General features: G+C 39.3%; 1 protein-coding gene and 1 long non-coding RNA gene across 13 annotated transcripts in view; one reads left to right on the forward strand and one right to left on the reverse strand.

Moving 5' to 3' along the window:
* The window catches only part of LOC110261178 (uncharacterized), a 64,286-nt gene extending 47,526 nt beyond the window's left edge, over positions 1–16,760 (reverse strand). For 6 of the 10 annotated variants that reach the window (XR_014807721.1, XR_002345052.2, XR_014807719.1 and 3 more), the window contains exon 1: positions 15,838–16,257. This is a non-coding gene — a long non-coding RNA (uncharacterized LOC110261178). Of the gene's footprint in view, positions 1–15,837; positions 16,258–16,696 lie in introns of those variants that run through there. The other 4 variants (XR_014807720.1, XR_014807722.1, XR_014807717.1 and 1 more) reach the window with 2 other exon arrangements.
* The window catches only part of THOC1 (THO complex subunit 1), a 47,421-nt gene continuing 37,634 nt past the window's right edge, over positions 16,335–26,121 (forward strand). For 2 of the 3 annotated variants that reach the window (XR_014807715.1, XM_021096157.2), the window contains exons 1-7: positions 16,335–16,416; positions 18,885–18,958; positions 19,052–19,112; positions 20,595–20,661; positions 24,004–24,122; positions 25,025–25,073; positions 25,723–25,818. Coding sequence is in view for 2 of the 3 variants with exons in the window: in XM_021096157.2 (XP_020951816.2) it covers positions 16,363–16,416; positions 18,885–18,958; positions 19,052–19,112; positions 20,595–20,661; positions 24,004–24,122; positions 25,025–25,073; positions 25,723–25,818 (520 nt within the window). In the remaining variant the exon portion in view is untranslated. Of the gene's footprint in view, positions 16,417–18,884; positions 18,959–19,051; positions 19,113–20,594; positions 20,662–23,560; positions 23,603–24,003; positions 24,123–25,024; positions 25,074–25,722; positions 25,819–26,121 lie in introns of all 3 variants that reach the window. The other variant, XM_084964306.1, reaches the window with a different exon arrangement.

The following is a 26,121-nucleotide window of genomic DNA, read 5'->3' on the forward strand; positions in this document are numbered from 1 at the left end:
TTCTCACAGGAGTTCAAGGAGTAAACAGCAATGTGAAATGGAATCATCACCTAGCAGGTAGAAATGCCAAAGTGAAAATTAAACCTGCACCATCAAGAATCAATATTGTGTTTATATTGCAAGCCTCAATTTTATTTTAACAAAATTATATTGTCTATTATTAATGTAATTTGAAGTTTTATTTCTATTTAATTTGTATATTTGCTTTTAGTTTTGTGGTTATATAAACGCCATATACATGAGATGTTTATAACTAGTTTTATACTTGTTCACTTAAAAACAAATTTGATCAAGGGATCTATGGGAATATTTTCCTTTAAAAAAAAAAGAGGTTTAAGAGTTTCCTTGTGGTACAGCAGGTTAAGGACACAGCCTTGTCACAAACCCTGTGTCGAGGGTTTGATCCCTGGACTGGGAACTTCCAAATGCTGCAGGTGCAGCCAAAAAAAAAAAGAAACGAGAAAGTGAGTTTTGGAGCTCCCATTGTGGCTCAGTGGGTTAAGAACCCAACTGCGTCGTCTGCAGGTTCCATCCCTGGCCTCACTCAGTGGGTTAAGGATCTGGCATTGCCACAAGCTGTGGCATAGGTCATAGATGCAGCTCAGATATGGTGTTGCTGTGGCTGTGGTTTAGGCTGGCAACTTCAGCTCTGATTCAACCCCCAACCTAGGGAAATTTCACATGCTGCAGGAGTGGCCATAAAAAGAAAAAAAAAAGTTTTACACTCCAATCAAATTTGGGAAACAATGGCAGAGTGGAAGCAGGTTTTTTTTTGATGATTTTATTATATGCATAGTTGTACAACCATCATCACAACCTCATTTTAGAACATTTCCATCCCAATGCCCTGGATAAGCAGGCTTGATGCTATTCAAATCTAAGATTCCCCAATTACCATCAGGTTATTCAATCTCCATTGGTCCCTATCTCCTCCTCTATGAAATAGGGATAATACTAACACATCAGAGGCACTGTGTTGGGAATTAGTTGAAATATGAATGTTAAAAGAGTCGTCTGGCACAAAAGATCCAGAATAGCCAAAGCCATCCTGAGAAAGAAAAATGGAGGTGGAGGAATCAGGCTCCCTGACTTCAGACTATACTCCATAGCTGCAGTCATCAAAACCATATGGTACTGGCACAAAGACAGAAATATAGATTGGTGGAACAGGATGGAAAGCCCAAAATTAAACCCCCGCACCTACAGTCAACTAATCTATGACAAGAATGTTCAATGGAGAAAAGACAGCCCCTTCAATAAGTGGTACTGGGAAAACTGGGCAGCCACATGTGAAAGAATGAAATTAGGACACTTCCTAACACCATACACAAAAATAAACTCAAAATGGATTAAAGACCTAAACATACCAGATACTATAAAATTCTTAGAGGAAAACATAGGCCAAACACTCTCTGACATAAACCACAGCAATATCTTCTCAGATCCACCTCCTAGAATAGCGATGATAAAAACAAAAATAAATGAATGGCACTTAATTAAACTTAAAAGTTTCTGCACAGCAAAGGAAACCCTAAACAAAAAGAAAAGACAACCCACAGAATGGGAGAAAATATTTGCAAATGAAGTGACAAGGGATTAATCTCCAAAATAATTATTAACACCTCTGCAGCTTAATACCAAAAAAACAAACAAACAAACAAACAACCCCATCAAAAAATGAGCAGAAGATATAAACAGGCAATTCTCCAAAGAAGATATTCAGAGGGCAAAAAAACACATGATAAGATGTTGAACAGTACTAATTATTAGAGACATGCAAATCAAAACCACTATGAGGTACCACCTTACACCAGCCAGAATAGCCATCATCAAAAAGTCTACAAACAACAAGTGCTGGAGAGGGTGTGGAGAAAAGGGAACCCTATTACACTGTTCGTGGGAATGTAAATTGGTGCAACCACTGTGGAAAACAGTATGGAGATTCCTCAGAAAACCAAAAATAGAACTACCATTTGATCCAGCAATCCTACTCCTGGGCATCTATCCAGAGAAAAACATGACTCGAAAAGACACATGTACTCTGATGTTCATTGCAGCACTATATACAAGTCAAGACATGGAAACCACCTAAATGTCTATCAACAGTGGAGTGGATAAAGATGTGGTGCATATACATAATGGAATATTACTTAGCCATGAAAAGGAAAGAAATAATGGCATTTGCAGCAACATGGATGGACCTAGAAACTATCATGTTAAGTGAAGTCAGTCAGATAGTGAGACACCAACATCAAATGCTATCACTTACATGTGGAGTCTAAAAAATGGACACAATGAACTTCTTTGCAGAACAGATACTGACTCACAGACTTTGAAAAACTTATGATTTCCAAATGAGACAGGTTAGTGGGTGGGGGGAATACACTGGGGGTTTGGGATGGAAATGCTATAAAATTTGGTTGTGATGAATCGTTGTACAAGTACAAACATAATTGAGTAATAAAAAATGCTATTAATAAAAAGAGCTGTCTGGCACTTGGCATAATCCTCAGTAAATACTTTTTTTTACGGTCATATCTATGACATATGGAAGTTCCCAGGCTAGGTGTCGAATGAGAGCTGCAGCTGTCAGCCTACACCACAGTCACAGCAATGTCAGATCCGAGCCACATCCTTGACCTACACTGCAGCCTGTGGCAACACCAGATGCTTAACCCACTGAGGGAGGCCAGGGATCGAACCTGCATCCTCGTGGATACTAGCTGGGTTCATTACAGCTGAGCCACAACGGGAACTTCCTCCTCAGTAAATACTCAAGTCCCTTCTTTTTCTCATAATATTTTCAAAATGAGTGATAAAGAGAAATTACTTGAAATGGGAAACAAATAAGGCCCTATCTTTAAAGAAAGTCTGTCCTCTCAAAAAAAGTGGGAACATAATTGGCCTGGAAGTTTCCAGAGTCTTATCAACTAGAAAACTATTCAAAAAAAAAAAAAGAAAGAAAGACGAATCCGACTAGTAACCATGAGGCTGCAGGTTTGATCCCTGGCCTTGCTCTGTGGGTTAAGGATCCAGCATTGCCGCGAGCTGTGGTGTAGGTCAGATCCTGTGTGGCTGTGGCTGTGGTGTAGGTTGGCAACTGTGCTCTGATTCGACCCCTAGCCTGGGAACCTCCATAGGGCACAGGGCAGCCCTAAAAAACAAAACTGTTCAAGATGTAGTTTAAAAAAAAAAAAAAAAAAAGGGAAAAAGAAGCTATTGCAATATTAAGAAAAGCCACATACATGCTACAAATCTAAGTGAAACCCTAGCTCTCAGTTTTTGAGAAAGAAATGAAAAGGACTGCTGGAGTTTTAATCCCTCAAAGTTTCTGCTCTGGTATAGCAAGCACAAAGTAGCAATAAGCTAACTTATGAAAAGAATTTTAATAAACAAGTATTGCTTCTCCTGATTTGCCCATTCTGAGTACCCAAGTCCTCCCTCTAGTTTGGGTGGGAGTTGTTTTTCCTCACTTTCAAGGCCCTTTTGGTCCTTATGTTTGCAAAGGCTCAGAGTTCATTTCAGGTCTAGCTTTTAAATACAGCTGTCCACTTGACTTGTTACCCCAGGTAATAGCTTTCTCTATTCTCCTAGCCCGGCAACTCCAACTTGGGAGATCCTTCTTGAAATTTTAGCTACTACTTCAATCAGTACTCTTCCTCCTCTAGTAATTATATCCCAGGCTCAAAGGAGATGGACTTAACTTGCTCCCTTATTTTGAACCCACTTCTCTGTTAGGGTTCAAGCCAAAAATGGATTTCCAAACATTCTTTTCTGAAGAACCAGAGCAATGATTCTTCAAGCATCACATCAGCAGTTACCTCCCCAATCCTCTGCTGTACTCCTGCACACACATCCTAAGAAAAACGACTCTAATTCAGAGCAGGGCCATAAAGACAGCTGAATAGATCAGGGAGCGTCAACCACAGCAGTGACGACTAAGCTGAGTCTTCAACCGGAAGGATTCAACCAGTTGGAGTGAGGAAAAAAGGCATTCTGGGAGAAGCAAAAATGTATGCAAAAGTTATGAGACATAAAAGAAATTGAGAGTAACTCAATCTGAATGCAGAGTATGTGGTTGTGTATATAATTATGACTTTGGAGACAAACACACTCAAGTTTAAATCCCAGTGATGTAAAGAATTTTTTTTTAATTCTCTGAGTCTTGGTTTCCTCATTTGCAAACAATATCTCAAAAAGTCAAGAATCAATGAGGTCATGTACTTAAGTATGAAAGACAACAATGGCACACATATATGCTTAGCATACACTAACTTATGAATATGAATATATTAACATATAAGGCTGATAGGTTAGGCAGGACCATATTATGAATAATTTTGAATGTGGAGCTAATTCAACTAGGTCTTGAAAGATATTTGGAGCCACTGAGGGAATGGATTGATTAAACTTCTATTTTCATTAAGGCAGATATTCAAGTCCAAGGCAGTATGCTAATCACTGTGGGAGAGATGTTTGAATAAAAATGCTATCTTTGACTTCCAGTCTATGATTCATTGCCATCCATCACTGACAATTTAGTGTAGGCCTTGTGCTGACTTCAAAACAGGAAACTTCACTACTTTCCATTTACAAAGTGGAAGGAAGGAAGCTGAGTTGGGCAAAGAAACACTGGACTGGAAAGTCTAACCAGAACCAAGTGGCAGAGGCCTCCTTCAGCTCCGAGGGCAAAGTATTCCATTTTCCTCTAAGAAGTATGAATAAAAATAGCACATGCTAGAGTGAAGGTCACAAAACCTCATGAAACAGTCATAACTTAGTAATAGGCAGGTATCACTTACTTTTTTATTTTTGGACGCACCCACAGCATACAAAAGTTCCTGGGCCAGGGAGCAAACCTGTGCCACAGCAGTCACAATGCCTGATACTTAACCTTCTGTGCCACAAGGGAACTCCCATCACTTATTTTTTAAACTTACAAACAGTCATTAGGGGAATTCCTTGAAAGAAAAAACACCACCAAAGTGCAGCTAAGCCTTCCTGACTTTTGAAGCATGGCAGAAGCTGCTGAGTTGCTCAGAGCTGAGGATAAGGAAGTACTCTAATACAGCACTATACACATACAGCAATTTTTTTTTCTTTTTTTTTTTTTTTTGCTTTTCAGGGTCTTACCCATGGCATATGGAAATTCTCAGGCTAGGGGTTGAATCAGAGCTATCGCTACTGGCCTACACTCCAGCCACAGCAATGCAGGATCCTATACCACAGCTCACGGCAAAGCCAGATACTTAACTCACTGAGCGAGGCCAAGGATCGAATGCGCATCCTCATGGCACTAGTCGGATTTGTTTCCACTGCACCACAACAGGAACTCCCACCAATTTCTGTAGTAATAACTTACTTTCAATTATTGACTAAGGAGTTGACTAAGGAGTTAAAGGTTTGTACCAGAACTCACTTCAGGTAGGAATATGTTTAAATACAAAAAGTTCCTGTGATAATCTGTGTGGGAAAACAACCTGAAAGAGTGTGTGTGTATGTGTAACTGAAGCACTTTGTTACAGAGCAGAAATTATCACAACTCTGTAAATCAACTATACTTCAAAACTTTTTTTTGAAGTTCACTTTGTTAGTCTTTATACTACTTTAGAGATTTCCATGCAAATGCTGACCTCTCGTGGTAACAACCAGTTACTTCAGAGAAGTTAACATTCCAATGGAATTTAAGATAATTTGTGTTACTATGGATAGAAAGAGGCAAAGTCAAATGATCATACTTCAATGGAAGAAAAAAATACTTCATCCACAAAATGCTTTCCCCTTGGAAATCCCAGAACTTTCTTTCTTTCTCCACAGGCTTTTTCATTTTGCTCATTATATTCCCATTGAAAATTATAAAACATGATCACTCCAACCAGAGATTTATTCACACCAAAACAAATACCTCTGGCTTGTTCATTTTCTCTGCTTTTTCTTGTTCATTTTCTCTGCTTTACATACGCATCAAAGGAATATTTTAAAATTTGTTCACCAATTCATGGATTGCACTTTGTGTCTCGAAGTCTGTGGCTTTACCAACAGTACCCAAATTAACATTCTTACACATGTCCCTTTGTACACATGTATAAGAAATCCCCCTGTGTTTATACCTCTTGTGTTTATACCTAGAAGGGAATTACATTTTCAACCCTAATATAATGCCAAATTCTTTTCTGAAATGGTTGTATCAGATTTCATTTCCATTAGCTGAGTACACATGCACCAATATACATGAGGCTTTATTTATTTTGTTTGTTTGCCTTTTCTCGGGCTACTCCCGAAGTATATGGAGGTTCCCAGGCTAGGGGTCTAAACGGAGCTGTGGCCCCCAGCCTTCGCCAGGGCCACAGCAATGTGGGATCTGAGACACATCTGCGATCTACACCACAGCTCATGACAACACCAGATCCTTAACCCACTGAGTAAGGCCAGGGATCAAACCTGAGTCCTCATGGATACTAGTCAAATTGTTTTCACCAAACCACAACAGGAGCTCCTCATCAGGCTTTAAAACTCATGCCAACCTGATAGACGAGAGAACAATATCCCAATATTGTTTTATTTATTTCCCTGATTACTCAGGGAGCTAAGCATCTTTTCTTACCTCTTCTTTGTGTGAATTTCCTGTTTATGTCCTTTTGCCATTTTTAACTTGTTTGCCTTCTTATTAATTTAAAAATGTTTTTAATATATTCTATACACTAATCCCTGGTTATTTGAGTTGCAAATAACTTCCACCACACTAAGCCCCAACTTTTCATTTTTATTATCATGTCTTCTGATGAGCTGAAGTAATTTTAATGTTGCCAAAATTATCTATCTTTTCCTTTATGGTTTATGCTTTTTTGTATTTTATTTGAGTTGTCCCTCCCTACTCTATGCAGTTAGATATATTCTAAATAATTTAGTATTATATTTCATATTGTATCATTAATCCACCTGGAATTTTTTGTGTGTAATATGAGGGACTTTTTTTTCCCCACCTGTGGATAACCATCGTCCCAGAATAATTTGTCATATAAGCTCTCACTTTCCTATTGACTGTAGTCACAGTGTCTTAAAATGTGATACAATGAAACATAGATAAAACTTCTACATATGTGTGCAGTCTGTTTGGGGGCTCACTACTTTCTTTCATTAGTCAATTTTTCTGTCTCTTAACCATTATTATGGCATCTTAATTATTAGGGTTCTAATAAGCTTATATCTGATAGGGTAAGTTTTAATTTTTCCCAGTGTTATTAAGGTATAATAGACAAATAACAATTACACATTTTAAGGTATACAACATGGTTTTGATAAGCATGTACATTGTGAAATGATTACATGATTACCACAATCAAGCTAATTAGCTACCTCATATAGTTACTTTTTATGAATGATGACAACACCTAAGATCTCTTTCAGCAAATTTCAAGTGTACAATACAGCATTATTAACTATAGTCTCCATGTGGTACATTAGCTCTTCAGCATTTATCTGTTTTACAACTGAAAGTTTGTATCATTTGACCCCTGGTAACCACCATTCCACGCTCTGCTTTAATGAGCTCAACTTTTTTCAGATTCCACATGTACATGAGACCATGCAGTATATTCTTAATATTTGTGTGTGTGTGTGTGTGTATCACACTTTCTCCATTCATCCATTGACAGACACATAAATTGTTTCTATACCTTGTCTACTGTAAATAGTGCTACAAGGAATGTGGGAATACAGGTTACCTCCTTGAAATGTGGTTTCATTTCTTTGATATATACAGGTACTCAGAAGTAGAATTGCTGGATCATATGGTAGCCCATTTTAATTTTTTGAGGAACCTCCATATTTTCCATAGTGGCTAAACCAATTTACATTCCTCCCAAAAGTGTACAAGTGTTCCTGTTTCTCTACATTCTCACCAGCACACTTGTTATATTTTGTCCTTTTGATAACAGCCATTCTAACAGACACCGTCTTGATTTGCATTGCCCTGATGACTGGTAATGTAGAGCAGATTTTCATATACTTGTTGGCCATGTGTATGTCTTCTTTGGAGAAATGTCCATTCAGGTCCTTTGCCCGTTTTTTAATTGGGTTCCTTATGTGTTTTGGATATTAAACTCTCATTAGATGTATGGTTTGCAAATATCTTCCCCATTCTGTAGTTTGTCTCTTCACTCCTTTGTCTCCTTTGCTCTAAGAAGCTTTTTAGTTTGATGAAATCCCACTTGCCTTTTTAATGCTTGTAGGATCGGTAATGATGTCCCATTTTTTTCTCATATTGACAGTTTAAGTTCTCTTTTTATTCTTGATCATCTTGTTAAAGTTTAATCAATTTTATTCATCTTTTCAAAAAACCAACTTTCAAGGGTTTTTTGTTTTTTAGGGCCGAACTCATGGCATATGGAAGTTCCCAGGCTAGGGGTCAAATCAGACCCACACCACAGCCACAGCAGCTGAGGATCCAAGCCCTATCTGTGACCTACACCACAGCTCAGGGCAATGCCAGATCCTTAACCCACTGACTGAGGCCAAGGATCGAACCCACATCCCCATGGATACTAATCAGGTTCATAACTTGCTGAGCCACAATGGGAACACCCCAACTTTTAGTTTTATTCATTTTGTCTATGGTTTGCTTTCTACTTTGTTGCCTTCACATTATTTGTTTACTTTCTTAGGATTTAATTTGTATATTTTTTTTCGTCTTTTTGGGGCTGCATATGTGGCATATGGAGGTTCCCAGGCTAGGGGTAGAATGGGAACTGCGGCTGCCAGTCTATGCCACAGCAACATGGGATCTGAGCCACTTCTGTGACCTACACCACAGCTCACAGCAATGCCAGATCCTTAACCCGCTAAGTGAGGCTAGGGATCGAACCAGCATCCTCATGAATGCTACTCAGATTCATTTCCACTGAGCCACAATGGGAAAGCCCTAATTTGCTCTTCTTTTGTTTGCTTCTTCAAATGGAAATTTATTCTGATTTTTAACACTTTCTTTTCTAATAAATGCTTACAAATAATATAAAATATATTAAAGCTATAGATTTTCATCCAGGCATTACTCTAGCTGCATCCACAAATATTGTTAAATTTTGTTTTCATTGTCATTAATCCACAGTATTTTCTAAATTCTCTTGTGATTTCTCTTTGATTATTCAGAATTTTGTTGCTTAATTTCCAAATATTGGGGATTTTTTTTTTTTCCTGTCTTTTGTCTTTTTGCCATTTCTTGGGCCGCTCCCGCAGCATATGGAGGTTCCCAGGCTAGGGGTCGAAACGGAGCTGTGGCCCCTGGCCTACGCCAGAGCCACAGCAACGCAGGATCCGAGCTGCGTCTGCAACCTACACCACAGCTCACGGCAACGCCGGATCCTTAACCCACTGAGCAAGGGCAGGTATCGAACCCGCAACCTCATGGTTCCTAGTCGGATTCGTTAACCACTGCACCACGATGGGAACTCTTATTTGGTGATTTTTCTAGAAATACTTGTGTTATCAATTTCCAAGTTACATTATTATCAAAACATCTTCTAAATAATTTATCCCTTTGAAGTATTGAGACTTGCTTTATGGCTGAGCATATGGTCTATTTTGTAAACTACCCCTGTGTAGTTGGAGAAGATTTATTCTGCAATTGTTGGATATAGTGTTTTATAAATATTAATGATGTCAAGTTGGATAAAAATGTTGTTCAAACAGTCTTCTGTTTACTCATTTTTTCCTGCTTGTTCTATCAATTACTGAGAGAGATTTACCAGTCTCCTACTAGGATTACAGATTTTTCTATTCATCCTTTTAGTTCTGCCAACTTCTGCTTCATCTATTATGAGGTTTTGTTTTTAGGTGTACACATATTTAGGACCGTTTTCCTAATGAGATCACTATTTGATTATTATGAGTGTCTTTATTTTTGGTAATATTCATTGACTAGGGGGTGTTTTTTCCATAACAGTAATATTTTACTTTTCTAATTGCAATAGTAATACTGTATTTCTCATCATTGGTATTTGCACAAGTATTTTTCCATCCTTTTACTTTAAACCTATCTGATCTTATTTTTAAAGTACATCCTTGCAAACAGCATACGGTTGAGTCTTATTTTCTTGATCCAGGCTGAGACTGTAAGAAATTCATTTAATATCTGGTATATTCAATTTTAAAATAAACTTTTGGAATAACTTTAGATTTACAGAAAAGTTGCAAAAATACAACAGGAGAATCCTAAATACTTCTTACTAGTTTTCTCTATGTTAATACTTTATATAAGCGTAGTACATTTATCAAAACTAAAAAAACATTGTCACTTTACCATTACATAAAATCCAGACATTATTTGGATGTCACCAGTTTTTCCATTAAGGTCATTTTTCTGTTCCAAGATCCAATCCAGGATTCCACGTGGCATTTTTTATTCCATCTATTATTTCACCATTTACTTTTAATGCAATTGCTTTGTTCCCCTCCTCCCCCTTTTTTTTTCTTTTCAAATTTTCTGGGGCTGCTCCTGTGGCATATAGAGGTTCCCAGGCAAGGGGTCGAATCGGAGCTGTAGCCGCTGGCCTACGCCAGAGCCACAGCAACTCGGGATCCAAGCCGTGTCTGCGACCTACACCACAGCTCACGGCAACGCCAGATCCTCAACCCACTGAGCAAGGCCAGAGATCGAAACCTCATGGTTCCTAGTCGGATTCGTTAACCACTGAGCCATGACAGGAACTGTTCCTATTCCTCTTTTTTTTGACATCTTTAGGTTAATCAGTATTCCCTTTTATCTGGAGAACTGCCTGTGCTACTGCATCTTTTTGACCCTCGTTGACAACCTCCCCTGGTAGACCCTGTTAAACATCCAGGACTCTCAAGACAAATATATTTTCAACGATGTCCCTTTGATCCTCACTCAGGGCTCAAACTCAAGCTTCAGGGTACCTCTTCCCACCAAGGACAGGTTTACTGGGGTCACTGGAAGAAAAAGAGACCTTGGCAGAGAGGACATGTAGCTGTCAACTGACATACTAGGAGAAATCAAAGAGCTGGAGTTGCCCGAGAAACTGCAGAGGAAAGTCACAGATGTGGCACAACCAATAATGAGTTGTGGAGCTGAAAAAAACGAACAACCCAAACTTTTCTAAACTATTGATGACAGCAAATATTCACTACGCTGTTACAGAATGAATTATCTTTGTTCTTTTTTCATCAAAGTATATACATAATCGGACTTCTCCTGTTGTGCAATAGGTTAAGGACCCAGCATTGTCACTGCAGTGGCTTGGGTCAATGCTCTGGCGTGAGTTGGATCCCTGGTGTGGGAACTTTCACATGCTGCAGAAACGGACAAAACAAAAAAAATTATTATATAATCATTGCCATATGATGAGGTGATCAAAAAATAAGCAGTCAAGGAGTTCCCATCGTGGCTCAGTGGTTAATGAATCTGACTAGGAACCATGAGGTTATGGATTTGATCACTGGCCTTACTCAGTGGGTTAGGGATCTGGTGTTGCTGGGAGCTGTGGTGTAGGTCGCAGACGCAGCTCAGATCCCAAGTTGCTGTGGCTCTGGCATAGGCCAGCAGCTACAGCTCCGTTTCAACCCCTAGCCTGGGAACCTCCATATGCTACCAGTGAGGCCCTAGAAAAGACAAAAAAGACCAAAAAAAAAAAAAAAAAAAAAAAAAGCAGTCAAAATAGGAGAAAAGCATTGGAGAAGGGTATCAGGAAGTTAATAATGTTACTCTGAATTTTATGTTTGTGACATCTGTAAAGTATTATAATTTCTTTTTTCCTTCCAAACAAATGTTCACTTTCATATCCAATTTTGTGTTTGCAATTTTGCTTTTCTTCTTAAAGATCACCCCTCCCAAATTGTACAAACTTCTCGTTAGATCTACCCTACTTTTGATAGATGTCTAATTTTGTTTCTACCATAATAATTTTTAATGCCCTCCCTCCACCCAAACACAGAGAAAAAGACAGACAGAATTGTGTGTGTGTGGTTTCTTTTGTTTTCTAATTCTTGTTACATAAACTATTGTTATTTTCTTTCATCTTTCTCCAGTGATCTTTAGAGCATATATATTATTTTAGATTCCACTACTGGTTATCATTTACTTTTAAAAAAATTTTATATTTGAATCTATATTTTTTAAATTAGCTAAGACCCAAATAAACAGTTTATTTGGACTACCCTTACGTATGATTAGGAATTCAGCACATTTTCCCCCCTTACAATGGACGTCTCTTGGTCCTGCCTCACACCCTCTGGACACGCTTTCACTCTAGCCACTGCTATGACAGCCAGCTCCACACAGGTGAAGCTGACAGCATGTCACCTCAGGTTCATCACACTTTTTTTTTTCTGCCCTAGGACTTCTCTAATACTATGCTATTGCATAGAAGCCCTTGGGGAACCCTCTACATAATCATGAACACACATCTGCAATGTCCCACAAGTCGGCCTCTGATGAATGGCAATTGGAAAAAAAATCAATGGACAAATGCTCTCCTGCCCTTTTTGGGGGCAGGCAACTTTGAGGCACATGACCTACAGCTTCTCAAAAGACTCCACTGAAAATAAGATCCATTCACCCACAGTCACGCCCAATACTACACCGTACCTTTGCAATGGCTTTTCCTTCTCTGTTTTATTCTCTCTTGTTCCACTGCTTCCTTCAATCACTTTGCAAATAAGACACATATACACAAAACTTTGACTCTACTTCTGGGGGTAAACCATACTAAATCACGCCTCTTCCATCCCTCCCTAAACTTCCTAAGCTTAGTTGACCTAATTTGAGGTCTTAGAGTCATCATTATTACAGAAAAGGAATCCCACTTACCAGATCACTTCCTGGTCATGTAACAATAGGCTCATATTCACATCTACAGCCACTCTAGTCACACCTCACCCAAAAGGAGGCTTTGCTTTGCTGTGCATTCATAAGAAGGTCCACCACTGCTCAGAAGCAAAGTCCAACTGCAGATTTTACCTGACTCTTGGAAGGTAACAGAGATGTATACACCTGCTAGAACCTAAATTTCCAGCACAATGGATCATTTGAAAGTCAATCCACCTCATTCAGAACTTCAGAGGGGTGGCCCAGCCTCCTCTTTTGGAGACAGAGAAATGGAAACTAGGTAACTCACACAATTGCAGATAAAACCCACTTCAGCTCCTGCATTAATTGGGAGTCTTTGATGGCAAGTGAATGAAATCCAACTCCACCTAGAAGGTGATAATGAAGCTGTCATCTGACATGGAAAACCCAGAGATCAAAGTATTCTTCAGTGAATCTCTTTTCCTATCACTTTTTCATCTCTCTCTCTCCTCCCCAGCAGACATCTTCCAGAGGAGTCAGCACTACAGCATGGTCTGTAAGCTCTCCCTGCCTGCTCCTCTCCCTCCCTAGTACATCTCTTGCCCACTTAATCCTGTGTTGATGTCCGCTTCTCAATAGACTCAAACTAACTCAATCAAGACTTGCAGAAGCAACCCCAGGTAAGAATTTCTGAATAAATAATTAAGGTGCTTTCAGGAGAAACCAGTATAGGAGAGAAACAGGACAGGAAAGCGAAAGAAACCAAATGATAGGTCAATTTCAATCAAAATTTCTGCCCAACCCTTCAGGGAAGCAGGGCTCACCAAGGCAAGAAGTCACCCATCATTCTATTTCTAACCTTAAATTATGTTCATCTATGATGCTCCAATCAAGATCACCAAACAGAATTTTATCAAGAACACTAGATGATGGTAATGAAATAAAATAATAATACTGCATATATAACCTAATATTATATTTGTGCCTAGCAAATAGTAGGCACTCAACAAATAAGTAATGAATTGTACCATATTTACAATATAAAACGCTTGAAAACTGCCATCACCCTACTTAAAAAGGCAGCACCCACAGATTGTTTTCACGTAATTCCTCTTTTCCCCACAAAATATAAGTCCCAAAACTTACACAAAGTGCCAGCTCTCTTCCATTCTTCTTTTCAGTCCCATTTCTCTCCTAAGCCAAGAATCTCACTCTTGTTGCTCAACTTTGTCTCTCACACATCAGTTCCCTGTTAATATAATTCTTTCAATCCACTTAAACTACCTACAGAGAGAAAGGGACCTACAGATAGGGCCCAGAACTGGAACCACCAAAAGCCGCAACCCAACATTCTAACACGGCTGACTGGGGAGCCTGGAAAAGGATGTTTCCTTGGCCTGGGCCAGAGGATAAAGACCACAACAAAAGCAGACCAAGCTGCCCCTTGGTCGTCTTCTAGATCTCACCACTCCAATGGAAACTTGAATCCAGTGGACACACCAGAAGAGGAAGAAAGATGTGCTTAGAATCCATTTAAACATCCTTCCTAGAATTTCCCATGGAGGGTGTTTCCTAACAGCAAGGCATTCCCTGGCCCCTTTTACCTCGCTAGCGTAGGAGGAAAAAAGAGGTGCTCAGGAAATTTGAGTTTACATGTTATTGGATGTCTGCTCTTTGATGTTATTATTACATACTTCTTAAAAATATATATATTATTGACAATAAGATCCTTACCCTTATCTAATTATAAGGAAATGACTTATGAGGCCCATGGCTTGGGGAAGATTCATGGGTTAAGATTTGAGAAAAATACAGACTTTGGGCTTAAAGCTAGGGGTTCAAATCCCAAATTCAGCTTTCTCTAGCTATGTGATCTAGGTCAGAGGAGCCTATTTCCTCAAAGTGTTAACCATGTACAACGTTGTTGTAACTAGTAAAAATAATGCAGAAAAAGTGTCTGGCTGATAGGAGATACTCAATAAAACTTGGGCATTTCTTATGATGGTCTAACAGTGTGAAGCATACAAAAATTAATCTCTTATAGAGCTATTATGCAAATTACTCCTAATCAAAACTGTATACTGCAGTTTTTCATTTATGTTGGCCAGCACTCCTCAAAAAGGCAATTAAGCTGTATTACCTGGTCCATTCAATCATTTGTTCATTGATTACTCAAACAGATACTGTCCACTGTGTACAAAGTGCCCAACAGATGTGTGAATAAACCATTGTGTGACTAGGCTTTGACAGATGGATCAATAAACTCAAACTCTTCCTGTTTGGATTTTTGTAAAAAATAATTTTATTTATCTCTTAACTCTTAGTTACCTCCAGACAGTTAACAATCATCTATAATATACTAATCCTATTACATCAGCTACCTATTAAATTGCTTAGTCGCAGTTTATTTCGGCAATTTGGAAATTTAAGTTATACAACGGAACCTGAATGATTGATTCTGTTGATTCTAAAAAAAAAAAAAAATTTGCAACGCTCCGGGTAGCCATCAGTGTTCACAATTCCCACATTAGGGAGAAGATTATGCCAAGCTATCTTTTTGTTAGCATTCTGTATTCCCGCTGGAGTCAACGAAGGAAACGAGGTAAAGCTCGCCTAGCTTTACACCCATATGGAGGGAGACAAGAGCTGGTGTAAAGTTCCTTGTGTTTGGGTCAGCGTTTCTTTTCCCACTACAAAATTCCAACTGAATAAATTCCGGCCACTTGGCTTCTCATTGGCCAAGCAAGAGGGGACAAGGGAGCAAACTGCCGGGAAGCCAAGGTTTTGCAACCGCTGCCTTAATCCCCAACGCGGTGCCACCGGTTATCCAATCAGCGCCGAGTACCACATTCCTCCCCGAGGTTCCTCCTCCAGTAGAGACCTCTACGTAACAGCAAAGTCAGCTAATCCCCAAATATTCCTAATAATACTTACATTGCTACACAAGCCACACTTGCATTCATTATTTCACTCAAGCTCCTCAACGACCCAAGAATAGGGGTACTGTTTGTATTTCTCAGGAGAGGGGACTGCACCTGAGCTACAGATCCCAGGAGCTCCAGGGCCGATACGCAAATCCCGAGCTGTAACCACGCCTTCGAGAAGAACTGCGATCTGGCGGCTCAGGACCACTGCCGACACTTCCTCAGCCTGAAGCTTTCCGGGATAACCCACTTGCCTTGGATTCTCAGGCAGTAGTTACCCTCCCTCGCGGCCCACTGAGCCGATAACCTGACGCATTCACCCATCCTCCCCAAACCTGGAAAACCACTGTCAAGTGTGCGTCCTTGCCAGCAACGCGCAGCTCTTACAAGACGAGGCCTCGAATCTGCCGTCACTCTAAGGGTCACCCACGAACCCGGATCAAGCACTGAGTGGCCGACTCAGGCTTCCCACGCCCGCCCGACCGCGGTCACCACAATTGTTCCCATTAACAAATGGGCCCAGCCCTGAACGTAGAGGCCGCTCTATCCTCTCACGGAGCCAGCCCTCTCGTTGCTCCTTACCTGACGTCATCGTCAGGCGCCGCGGCGCGGTGGCGGGCACGCGCAGCCGAGAAGATGTCGCCGACGCCGCCGCTTTTCAGTTTGCCCGAAGCGCGGACGCGGTTTACGGTGAGCTGAAGGCAGGAGGGTGTAGCTCTGGCCCTGCGCTAATTTTTGCCCCCCTCTTTGTGAAATTACTGGAATTTTGCTCTGGGGGTAAAGCGGGGACAGAGGCGTGTGCTCCGCGGCGACGTGCTCCCGGCCCTGCCGTGCCCTGGGAAGTGGGAAAGGCGCATTACCTGCCTCTTCCGCGCGTCTTCTGTGGTCCGCCTCCACCTTCCCTCCCGCGGTTACCCGGACCCCCCTTTTGAGCGCCTTTGGGCCCTGCGTGACCACCCGCAGACCACACCTGTTCAGGTTCAGTTCCTCTGGAGTGCTCGTTTAGCCGGGCAGGTGTCTTCAGAACTGGAAGGGAGGCTGCTGAAGGGGGAGGGCGATAGTGGTTTTATCCCAGAGAACCGGCTCCCGCCCCGCCTCCTAAGCTGCCAGGTATTTGTTCCAGCTGCTTATTCACCACCCCTTAATTCTCCGAATCTCACCCCTAAGAGATCGATGAGGACGGCCGTGAGTGGAAAAAGACAAACTGGTCAATTTGGGAAGGATTGTCAGCTGTCATATTATTTTTACACATTGGAGCACAGTAGTTTTAAGCATTTGGGAAACACCTTACAGAGCGTCTTCATATTAGCTTATTTAACTCTTAGAATAGCAGTGTGAAATAGGCTGTTTTATTATCCCTGGTGGTTGAGATAGAAACTGAGATAGCCCCCGCCTCCAAAAGTTAAATGATGTATTTCCCTGGTTTTTCTGACTTCAGATCGAGTACTCTTTTTATGTTGCCCATTACCGAGGTGAAGAACCTTGTTCTAAATTGTTTGACTGTATTTGTCGCGAATGCTCTGAAATTCTGCTGGGAGTAACTTTTTGGACTATTCTGGAGGACTCATGGTCATTTAATAGTGATCTAGTGACTAATAGTCATTTTATGGGAGACCATTTAGTCCAGTTCTTCACAAGCTTCAGCATGGGGTGGGATCACCTGGAGATCTTGTTAAATGTAGATTCCAGTTCAGTGGGTTTGGAGTGGGGCCTGAGATTCTGCATTTCTAACAAGTTCTCAGGTGATACCACTGCTGGTGTTGCTATAGGATCTACAACAATCTTCACCTTTAACTGGTGAGGAAAATAAAGCTCAAAAAGGTGAGGAGTTCCCGTCGTGGCGCAGTGGTTAACGAATCCGACTAGGAACCATGAGGTTGTGGGTTCGGTCCCTGCCCTTGCTCAGTGGGTTAACGATCCGGCGTTGCCGTGAGCTGTGGTGTAGGTTGCAGACGCGGCTCGGATCCCGCGTTGCTGTGGCTCTGGCGTAGGCCGGTGGCTACAGCTCCGATTCGACCCCTAGCCTGGGAACCTCCATATGCCGCGGGAGCGGCCCAAGAAATAGCAACAACAGCAACAACAAAAGACAAAAAAAAAAAAGGTGAGGAGATGATACCCATGATTCCACAGCCTGTTTACAGCGTCAGGGAAGAACATTTCCAACCTAAATGTAACTCCTGTGAGGTAATAAGATGGTTTTCCAAGTGTACATGAATTTCCACAAAAAGAATGACTTGGCAATATTTTTGTCTTTGAATTATGACAGCTTTAAGACAGGTAATTACTGTTTACTATGTATCAGGGATTTTAATCCACAGGCTACCTAGAAGAGGTAAGACTTTTGATGGGTCTTCAAGAATGTGTAGAATTTGCATAAGCATGCGGGAAGAACAATGTGAATGAATAGAGTGAGCTCGATGGAAGATGGAAAAATAGCTAGACCCTAGTGGAGAGTATGTGTTAGGGGCTATTGGGAAATAAGGTTGGATAGATTGAGTGGATGACATTATCAAGGACCTTTAAAGGGAGATATGAAACAAACCTGTAAATAAGGAGCCACTTGGAGAATTTTTTTAAGAAGCAAAATACCCTGGTGAATGGGTTATTTAAAGAGAAGGTAGGAGGGAAAACGTGGACTGAGAAGTCTGGAAAGAAGAAGCTGGGAATCTCTTGCCAAGTTTAAAATGATGAGTAGGGAGTTCCCCTCGTGGCTCAGTGGTTACGAACCCCACTAGTATCCATGAGGATTCAGGTTCTATCCCTGGCCTGACTCAGTGGGTTAAGGATCCTCCGTTGCTGTGAGCTGTGGTGTAGGTCAAAGACAAGGCTTGGATCTGATGTGGCTGTGGCTGTGGTGTAGGCTCCAATTGGACTTCTAGCCTAGGTGTGGCAGCTGTAGCTCCAATTGGACTTCTAGCCTAGGAATCTCCATATGCCTCAGGTGTCGCCCTAAAAAAAAAAAAAAAAAAAAGAGACAAAATAAATGATGCGTAAGTGGCATTTGAATAAGAATTACTGATAGAATGACTGATAGGTCAATTCTTCCAGATACAGACATTTTTTATTAAGACATACTATTGATGTATATGCATTGATGTATTCTTCAGTAAATAATAAGCAAAAATTTCTCTACTTATTTGCTATTTTTATTTTTCTAGAAATCTACCAGAGACGCCCTAAACAACAAAAATATCAAGCCATTGCTGAATACCTTCAGCCAGTTACCTGGCAGGTAAGGTGTTAGTATCCATGAAATAGGCTTGCTGAAATCATTATACTTACCCTCAGCTGTTTTAAAAATGCAGGTGTTTTTTGTTTTTAATAGTGAAAATGAAAAAAAATGTACCCTTGACCAAGCTTTTAGAGGTGTTCTAGAAGAAGAAATTGTAAGTATGTTTTTCTTTTATTGTTAAAATTTTGCTGGCAAATTAATAATACTTTTAAAATTGGTTTTATTTTGAGAATGGCTATTTAAACATTTTTTTTTTTTCAAGACCGAACTTGCCATTTTGTGAAATCTGACTTGGTCATAGTCAACTATAGGAGTTATGTTATAATTAGGGGTTTTGATAACACAGGTGCAATTTAAAGGTTGGTTTAATCAATGAGTAGAGCCCTGTCCAGGTGAATATGTTTAAGTTGATATGAGGTCTTCCTGAGCAAGAACTAGAACTGAAGGTGCGCCCTCTTGCTTTGCTGATTAAAGGGTGACACATCCTGCAGTGGCACACAAGGTCTAGTCCAAGGGTTTTCATTGTGGGAGCTGGGATTCCATGCCCTTATTTTTCCTATGGCACCCCTTCAGCGGTTAGCATACAGAAATACCAAGAACCTATCCAACTTCAGTAGAGAAATTTAAACATGAAAAATCTGAATTTGGAGTTCCCATCTTGGCTTAGCAGAAACAAATCTGACTAGCACCATGAGGATGCAGGTTCGGTCCCTGCCCTCGCTCAGTGGGTTAAGGATCCAGCGTTGCCGTGAGCTATGGTGTAGGCTGCAGATGCGGTTCAGATCCCTAGTTGCTGTGGCTGTGGAGTAGGCCAGCAGCTACAGCTCCGATTCAACCCCTAGCCTGGGAACCCCCAAATGCCATGGGTGCGACCCTAAAAAGACAAAAAAGAAAAATCTGAATTGATTTACCATTATCGGAGCACCTGAATGAAAGGAAAGGAGAAGTTTCAAGAGTTTATTCTTTGTTTAGCAAAGGTTGGGTCCCAGCAAACCTGATCCTTTTCTCATGGTGAAACAGTGGCTCTTTCTTTTTTGGACAATTTTTTTTTTAATCAAATTCAGTCTTTCCTCTTTTTCAGACCTAGTTACTTCTTGTCAGGCGTTGGGCAAGTTACTTTGCTTTTCTGAGCCTCAGTTTCGTTTGTAAGAGGGGAACTACTATTTTTTTCAAGGTGGTTGTATAAAATGGCACTTAAAGAATATTCAGTAAATGCTGGTTTTTAGGATGTTATCAAACCTAAGCATGACCTCTCTCCTGTTAAAACCCTCCCTCAGACATATCGATGCACCAATACAGTTAATTCCCCGAGCCCTGCCTTTGTCCTGTGCCATTGAATTGTGGCCTCAGCACATCTGTATTTGATTAGCTTAAGACTTAATCATGCTAATATAACCATTTTCCTAAGACCATTGGATTTTAAGTGAAAAACTTGCTGTTTGATATACTTCTACAGTTAGGGCTATTACTGTTTATTTTTAAAATTTTCACTGTAGAAAGTAATTTTATCTTCTGTGAGAAATATCTTTATCCAGTATTTGTGATAGTCAATTTAATGTCAGAGGGTAGGTTTTTTCTTATAGAATTAGTCTAAACTCTGGCTCCTAAATTAAATTGTTTTCTCCTCTGTTGGTAGATAAATCATTCATCATGTGAAAATGTTTTAGCTATTATTTCTCTTGCTATTGGGGGAGTAACTGAAGGTAAGTATGGTCTTCTTTTTTTTTAAAGTAATCTTGGGCATGGCATGCTTTATTTAAAATGTATTCTCCCCATACCTCTCTGCCTATCTCATTTTATTCATTTTTCAGATTCTGCCTACCCACTTTGCCCAGAAGTCCTAGCGAAATTAGCTCACACTTCTCATCACTAGTATATAGTGCACATGTTGGTACTTCTTTTGTTCTCCACTTGTTTTGTTCACTCTGTAAATATTTTTTGAGCATATAGACTATGCCTGGTTCTGAGATAGAACTTGGAGCTTCAGTGGTGAATAAAACATTTTACCTGCCTGCAAGGAGCCTAGTGACTAACGGAGGAAACATACATGTAAATGTCCCACTTAGGGAGTAATTTCTATGGTTGAAGTGATTCTCCTTCAGCGTCTGAAGGAATCAGGGTGGTCTTAGAGAGGAAACTAACATGGGATATGAGGGATGGTTAATTTGTCAGGCAGAAACAGAAGGGTATAACTATAAAGGTCTAGTTCAGCATGACTAAAAAATTGGGGAGCAGAAGGGTGAGAGGAGGATGAGAACAGTGAGGAAAGAAGCAGAAGGGGTAGGTCAGGGTCATTTATAAAGGGGTTAGTATGCCATGCTGAAGAGGACCTGTAGGAGAAGTGTTGGATTGGGAGAAACTGTTGGCAGGAAACTAGGTAGAGGACTGCTAAAATGGGGCAGTGGCAGTGGGGGATAGTTTCAAGAAACTCAAAAAAGCATGTAGTAAGTACACAATGACTAATAGTAGTAGTTCATTAAATATTTGCAGAAAGAAGCCATGAAAAAATAGTTCATCACTACTCTCCTTTAACCAATTTGGTTAAAGTACTCATTTGATTTATTCATATAATTTATGTGAAAAGTGCCTTTTAATCTGTAAGCATTATTCACATTTATAATTTTAATACTTATTCTTACAAAAACTGGAACATACAAGCTAAAAGTGGTCTTCCAGCTTAGCACCAAGCCATTTTGTGAACTTAAGCGTAGTTCATTTTAACTTTAGGTGTTAAACTCTTATACAAGATGATTATTCATCATTCATTCATTAAGCATACTTAAATGAGTTAGTTCTACAATGGAGACTTCCTTGCCCAGTTCCTAACAGTTCGCACCATCTACTTACTTGATTGGTTATCCTGATAAGATGCTCTTATGGACTGGTAATATTTTTAATCTTGAAGTTCTAGAGTCTGTGTTTAGAACTTTAGTTGAGAAAGGTGAAGACTTAAGAACTTAGTTAAACCTAAATGAAAGTTTAAATGCCTTTTTAATTTAATGGGAAAATTTCTTCTTGAGAGAAGTTATGTACTGTTAATTTGTAAGACAGGTTTTCATAAATGTTTTATTACAATCAGCTCAGCAGATATTTATTGAGCTGCTATTCAGTGTCAGACTCTTTACTGGTGTAAACGTTTGAAAATACTTACACTTAAAAACTCAATAGTCTCCATAACAAAGATAAACACTTAGGATATGATAAGTGCTATAATTTATGTATAGTATGCTTTAGAAGCATAGATGAGTGGCCTGCTCAAAGGTATCAAGAGTTTTTTAGATACACTGTGTACTCTGTGCTTTGAAAGACAAAGTAGGAATTTACCACGTGGTAGAGGGAAAAAAGGCAGAAAAAAGCATTTCAAAACCACGCAAGTATGAACATAGCAAAGTGTTTGGGAATTGAGAAGTGGGTATCTGTGTCCTAAGGTTAAGATGAAGCAGAGAGAGTGGTGTAGAGGCTGGGACACAGGTTATGAAAGTGCTGAAGGATCATGCTGTGACCCTGCTCATCAGGATGCCCAGTGAATCTCCATTTTCAAATGAGATTGCAAGGCCTTAGCTTAGTTTTACTGAATCAGAATCTTTGGAAGTGAAATCTAGGTAATTTTCTTAAGTTCTGTAATTATTAAAGAGTTAACTTTTGCCAAACTGTACTGCAGCTAATGCAGGGAGTATGCCTCTCAAATCTCTTGGATGTACAGGACATAAAGTATTACAGATTGAAGTGCCAAAGGACTTTAGAGGTCATCTAGTCCAGTCTTGTTTCTGGCCTGCCCTGTCTGCCCTCAGTAATGTCCTTGGTGTGTGGTCATCCAGCCTCTACTCCCGTTGATGGAGCTCACTATTTGATTTCAGTTATCGTTTGGATTATCAGACCTCCTGTGGATTGAGTTGAAATTTGCTGCTTTGTGCCTCAATGGTTCCAGGCAGTATCCCTTATGTCACATTCCAGATGTGATCTTGCAAGAGCAGAGTTCCTTTTTCTGAAGATACTATATTAATGCAGTATTTGGGGCTTATAGTGACCCCTAGATTTTTATTTGTAGATACCATGCTTAAGTAAATACTTAAACACTTAATAAGTGTTAGTATCTATTACCTTAAAATAGAAGGAAGAATGAGCAGGGAGATAAAAAGTATTTTTAGCTAGTGTAGATGACCTTAAGATCTTTAATTTATTGCTTTACTTTAATAACATCGAATTTAGAAATAAACAACTTTTTATTCTACCATTTTTTCCCTTGAAACAGTACTTTGAAAAGTTTAATAAGTTGAAATCGGTATCAAAACTTTTATCTTTTTTGATATCTTTTTAAATCACAAAAAAATTTTAAATTTAGCAAGATTATGGAGCATTTGGAAATGAAAAAAAGGAAAAATACTAGTCATGATTCCTCTACTTTAAAAAACTATCATTTATTTTGGTATACGGTTTTAGTTTCTCTAGTCTTTTTAAAAGATTTTATTGTTATAACCATAATATCCACACAGTTTTGAAGTCTGCCTTTTTCACTTGACGTTGTATAATAAGCATTTTCCAAGCTGTTAGAATCATCATAACCATCATTTTTAATTGGCTGCATTGTATTCTTTTAAATAGCATAGTGGTGAAGAAAACAGCCTGTGGAGCCAGACTACCTGGGTTCGTATCCCAGCTCTACCACTTACTGGCTCTGTGATCTTGGGCAAGTTATTTAACTCCTCTGTGTCTCAGTTTTCCCATTCTGTCAACTGGAGATAATATTATCTACCTCATAGGGGTATAAGGATTACGTGTGTTAGTATATGTAAAGCACTTAGGGTGCCTGACATAGAGTAAATGCTCTAGAAATATTATCAAGAATGATTATCATCATCACATACCAAAACTTACTTAAGTATATCGCACTTGGGGACTTTTGTGTTCCTTCTTTTTCTTGTCTTTCACAGCCTTAGTAGGATTGACAAAGTGTAACTTTAAGGTTTTCCTCAGAATCATTTTGCATGGGCTCTTTTACTTAACAGTATTCTAAACTTTTAAATTGGCCTGTGTTCCACTTGAAGGTATTTGTACCGCATCTACACCTTTTGTATTGTTGGGAGATGTTTTGGATTGTCTTCCTTTGGATCAGTGTGACACAATATTCACTTTTGTGGAAAAAAATGTTGCTACTTGGAAATCAGTAAGTGCCTTAGTTTCTTTTTCTGCTAACATTTTCATTCAATAGATCCAGAGTTCTGAGTGTAGATTTTTTTTTTTTTTGACTTCTATTTCTAATATTGCTGATTGCCAAAAAGTTTGTTCCTATGATAGTTAAAATATTCTGCTCTTTTGGAAAAGCCAAGTAAGAGTCATGTATGGAGAAAAAAATTGAAGTACAGAATGTGAGTAGAAACAATTAACTTGAAAACACACATTTTCACATGCTTAAAACAGTTCGAATCATGTTCTGTTATATATCTGAAAATATATTTATTTCATTAAAAATGTTAATTGCTTGAAGAGTTCCCTTGTGGTGCAGCAGGATAAGAATCTGGCTTGTCACTGCAGTAGCTTGGGTCACCACCATGGCATGGGTTTGATCCCTGGCCCAGGAATTTCTATATACCATAGGTGCAACCAAAAAAAATTTATTTGCTTGAAAAAAGTGAAAGTGGCACAGTAGATTCTCAGCACATGTTAATGTTCTTATCATTTTAATGTTCTTTAGAGTTTTACTTCCTAAACAAACAGCCAAAAAAAACAAAAAAAGGAGGTTCCCATTGTGGCTTAGCGGTAATGAGCCCAACTGGTATCCATGAGGATGCAGGTTTGATCCCTGGCCTCGCTCAGTGGGTTAAGGATCCAGCACTGCCATGAACTGTAGTGTGAATTGTACAGCCATCTCAGATCCCGAGTGGCTATGGCTGTGGTATAGCCTGGCAGCTTTAGCTCTGATTGACCCATAGCCAGGGAACTTCTAAATGCCATGGGTGCAGCCCTAAAAAGGAAAAAAAATTTTTTTTCACGTCCTGTGACTTACTGAAGAGTGTGCAACAATCAGAACACTCAGAACAATGATAATAATTTCTTTCTTAATTACAGAATACATTCTATTCTGCTGGGAAAAATTATTTACTACGTATGTGTAATGGTAAGTAATTCATTGGTAAATGATTGCTTTATAAAAAGTAAATGTGGCCAGGAAAACAAGTGGTTGAATTAAACACAAATGATAAAGTTTTTTTAAGTAAATCGCTATATTTATTTTTAAATACCAACCTGACTTATTAAAACTGATCATTCATAATATGAGAAAAAGAATGTGTTTATATATATATATTTTTATATATATATATATATGGCTGGTCCCTTTGCTGTGCAGCAGAAATTGACAGGACATTGTAAATCAACTATACTTTAATAAAAATTCAAACTGGGGGAAAAAACTGTAACTGCAATGTATACATCTAAGGATGACCTGACCCCCTTGCTGTACAGTGGGAAAATAATAAATAAATAAATAAATAAATAAATAAAGCACAATAAAAAAAAAAATTCAAACTATTACTGTTCTTAGTGTAAACTTAAAACCAAAAAAAATTAGTAAAGCTTATCTTGCCAATGCTAAACTTATTCTACTCCTAATTTTCTAGTGTTTCTTTGTAATAGTTTCTACCTCCATTTTGAGAACTACTGCTTTAGGGAAATACTTTTGACAGACTGGTTAAGAAACTTGGGTATGATTATAATAAACGTAGAATGATCTCTTCTGTGTAACCTTCATTTCCCTATGTTATTAGATCTCCTACGAAGATTATCAAAATCCCAGAATACAGTTTTCTGTGGACGAATTCAACTGTTTTTGGCCAGGCTTTTCCCTTTATCTGAGAAGTCAGGTAAGCTTTTGTACAGAAAATGCTTTGCAGGAAATCTTTAACAGTTTTTAATAGATTAGAACCTACCATGATGATAAAAAGAAAAATGGTTCCAAAAAGTTGAAAGACAACATAGGAAATGTCAGTTTATTTTCTTTTACTTACAGTTTACCTGTCCCAGTTTGTTTATTTATTTATTTATTTATTGTCTTTTTAGGGCCAAAGCTGAGGCATATGGAGGTTCCCAGGCTAGGGGTCTAATCAGAGCTACAGCTGCCGGCCTATACCACAGCAATGCAGCATCCAAGCTGCGTCTGTGACCTA

The sequence above is a fragment of the Sus scrofa genome, chromosome 6 (assembly GCF_054392235.1).
Source record: "Sus scrofa isolate SSC_HxYL_T2T_F1_AM1 chromosome 6, Sscrofa_HxYL_maternal_Yorkshire_Landrace_v2.0, whole genome shotgun sequence".
Lineage (NCBI taxonomy): Eukaryota > Metazoa > Chordata > Mammalia > Artiodactyla > Suidae > Sus > Sus scrofa.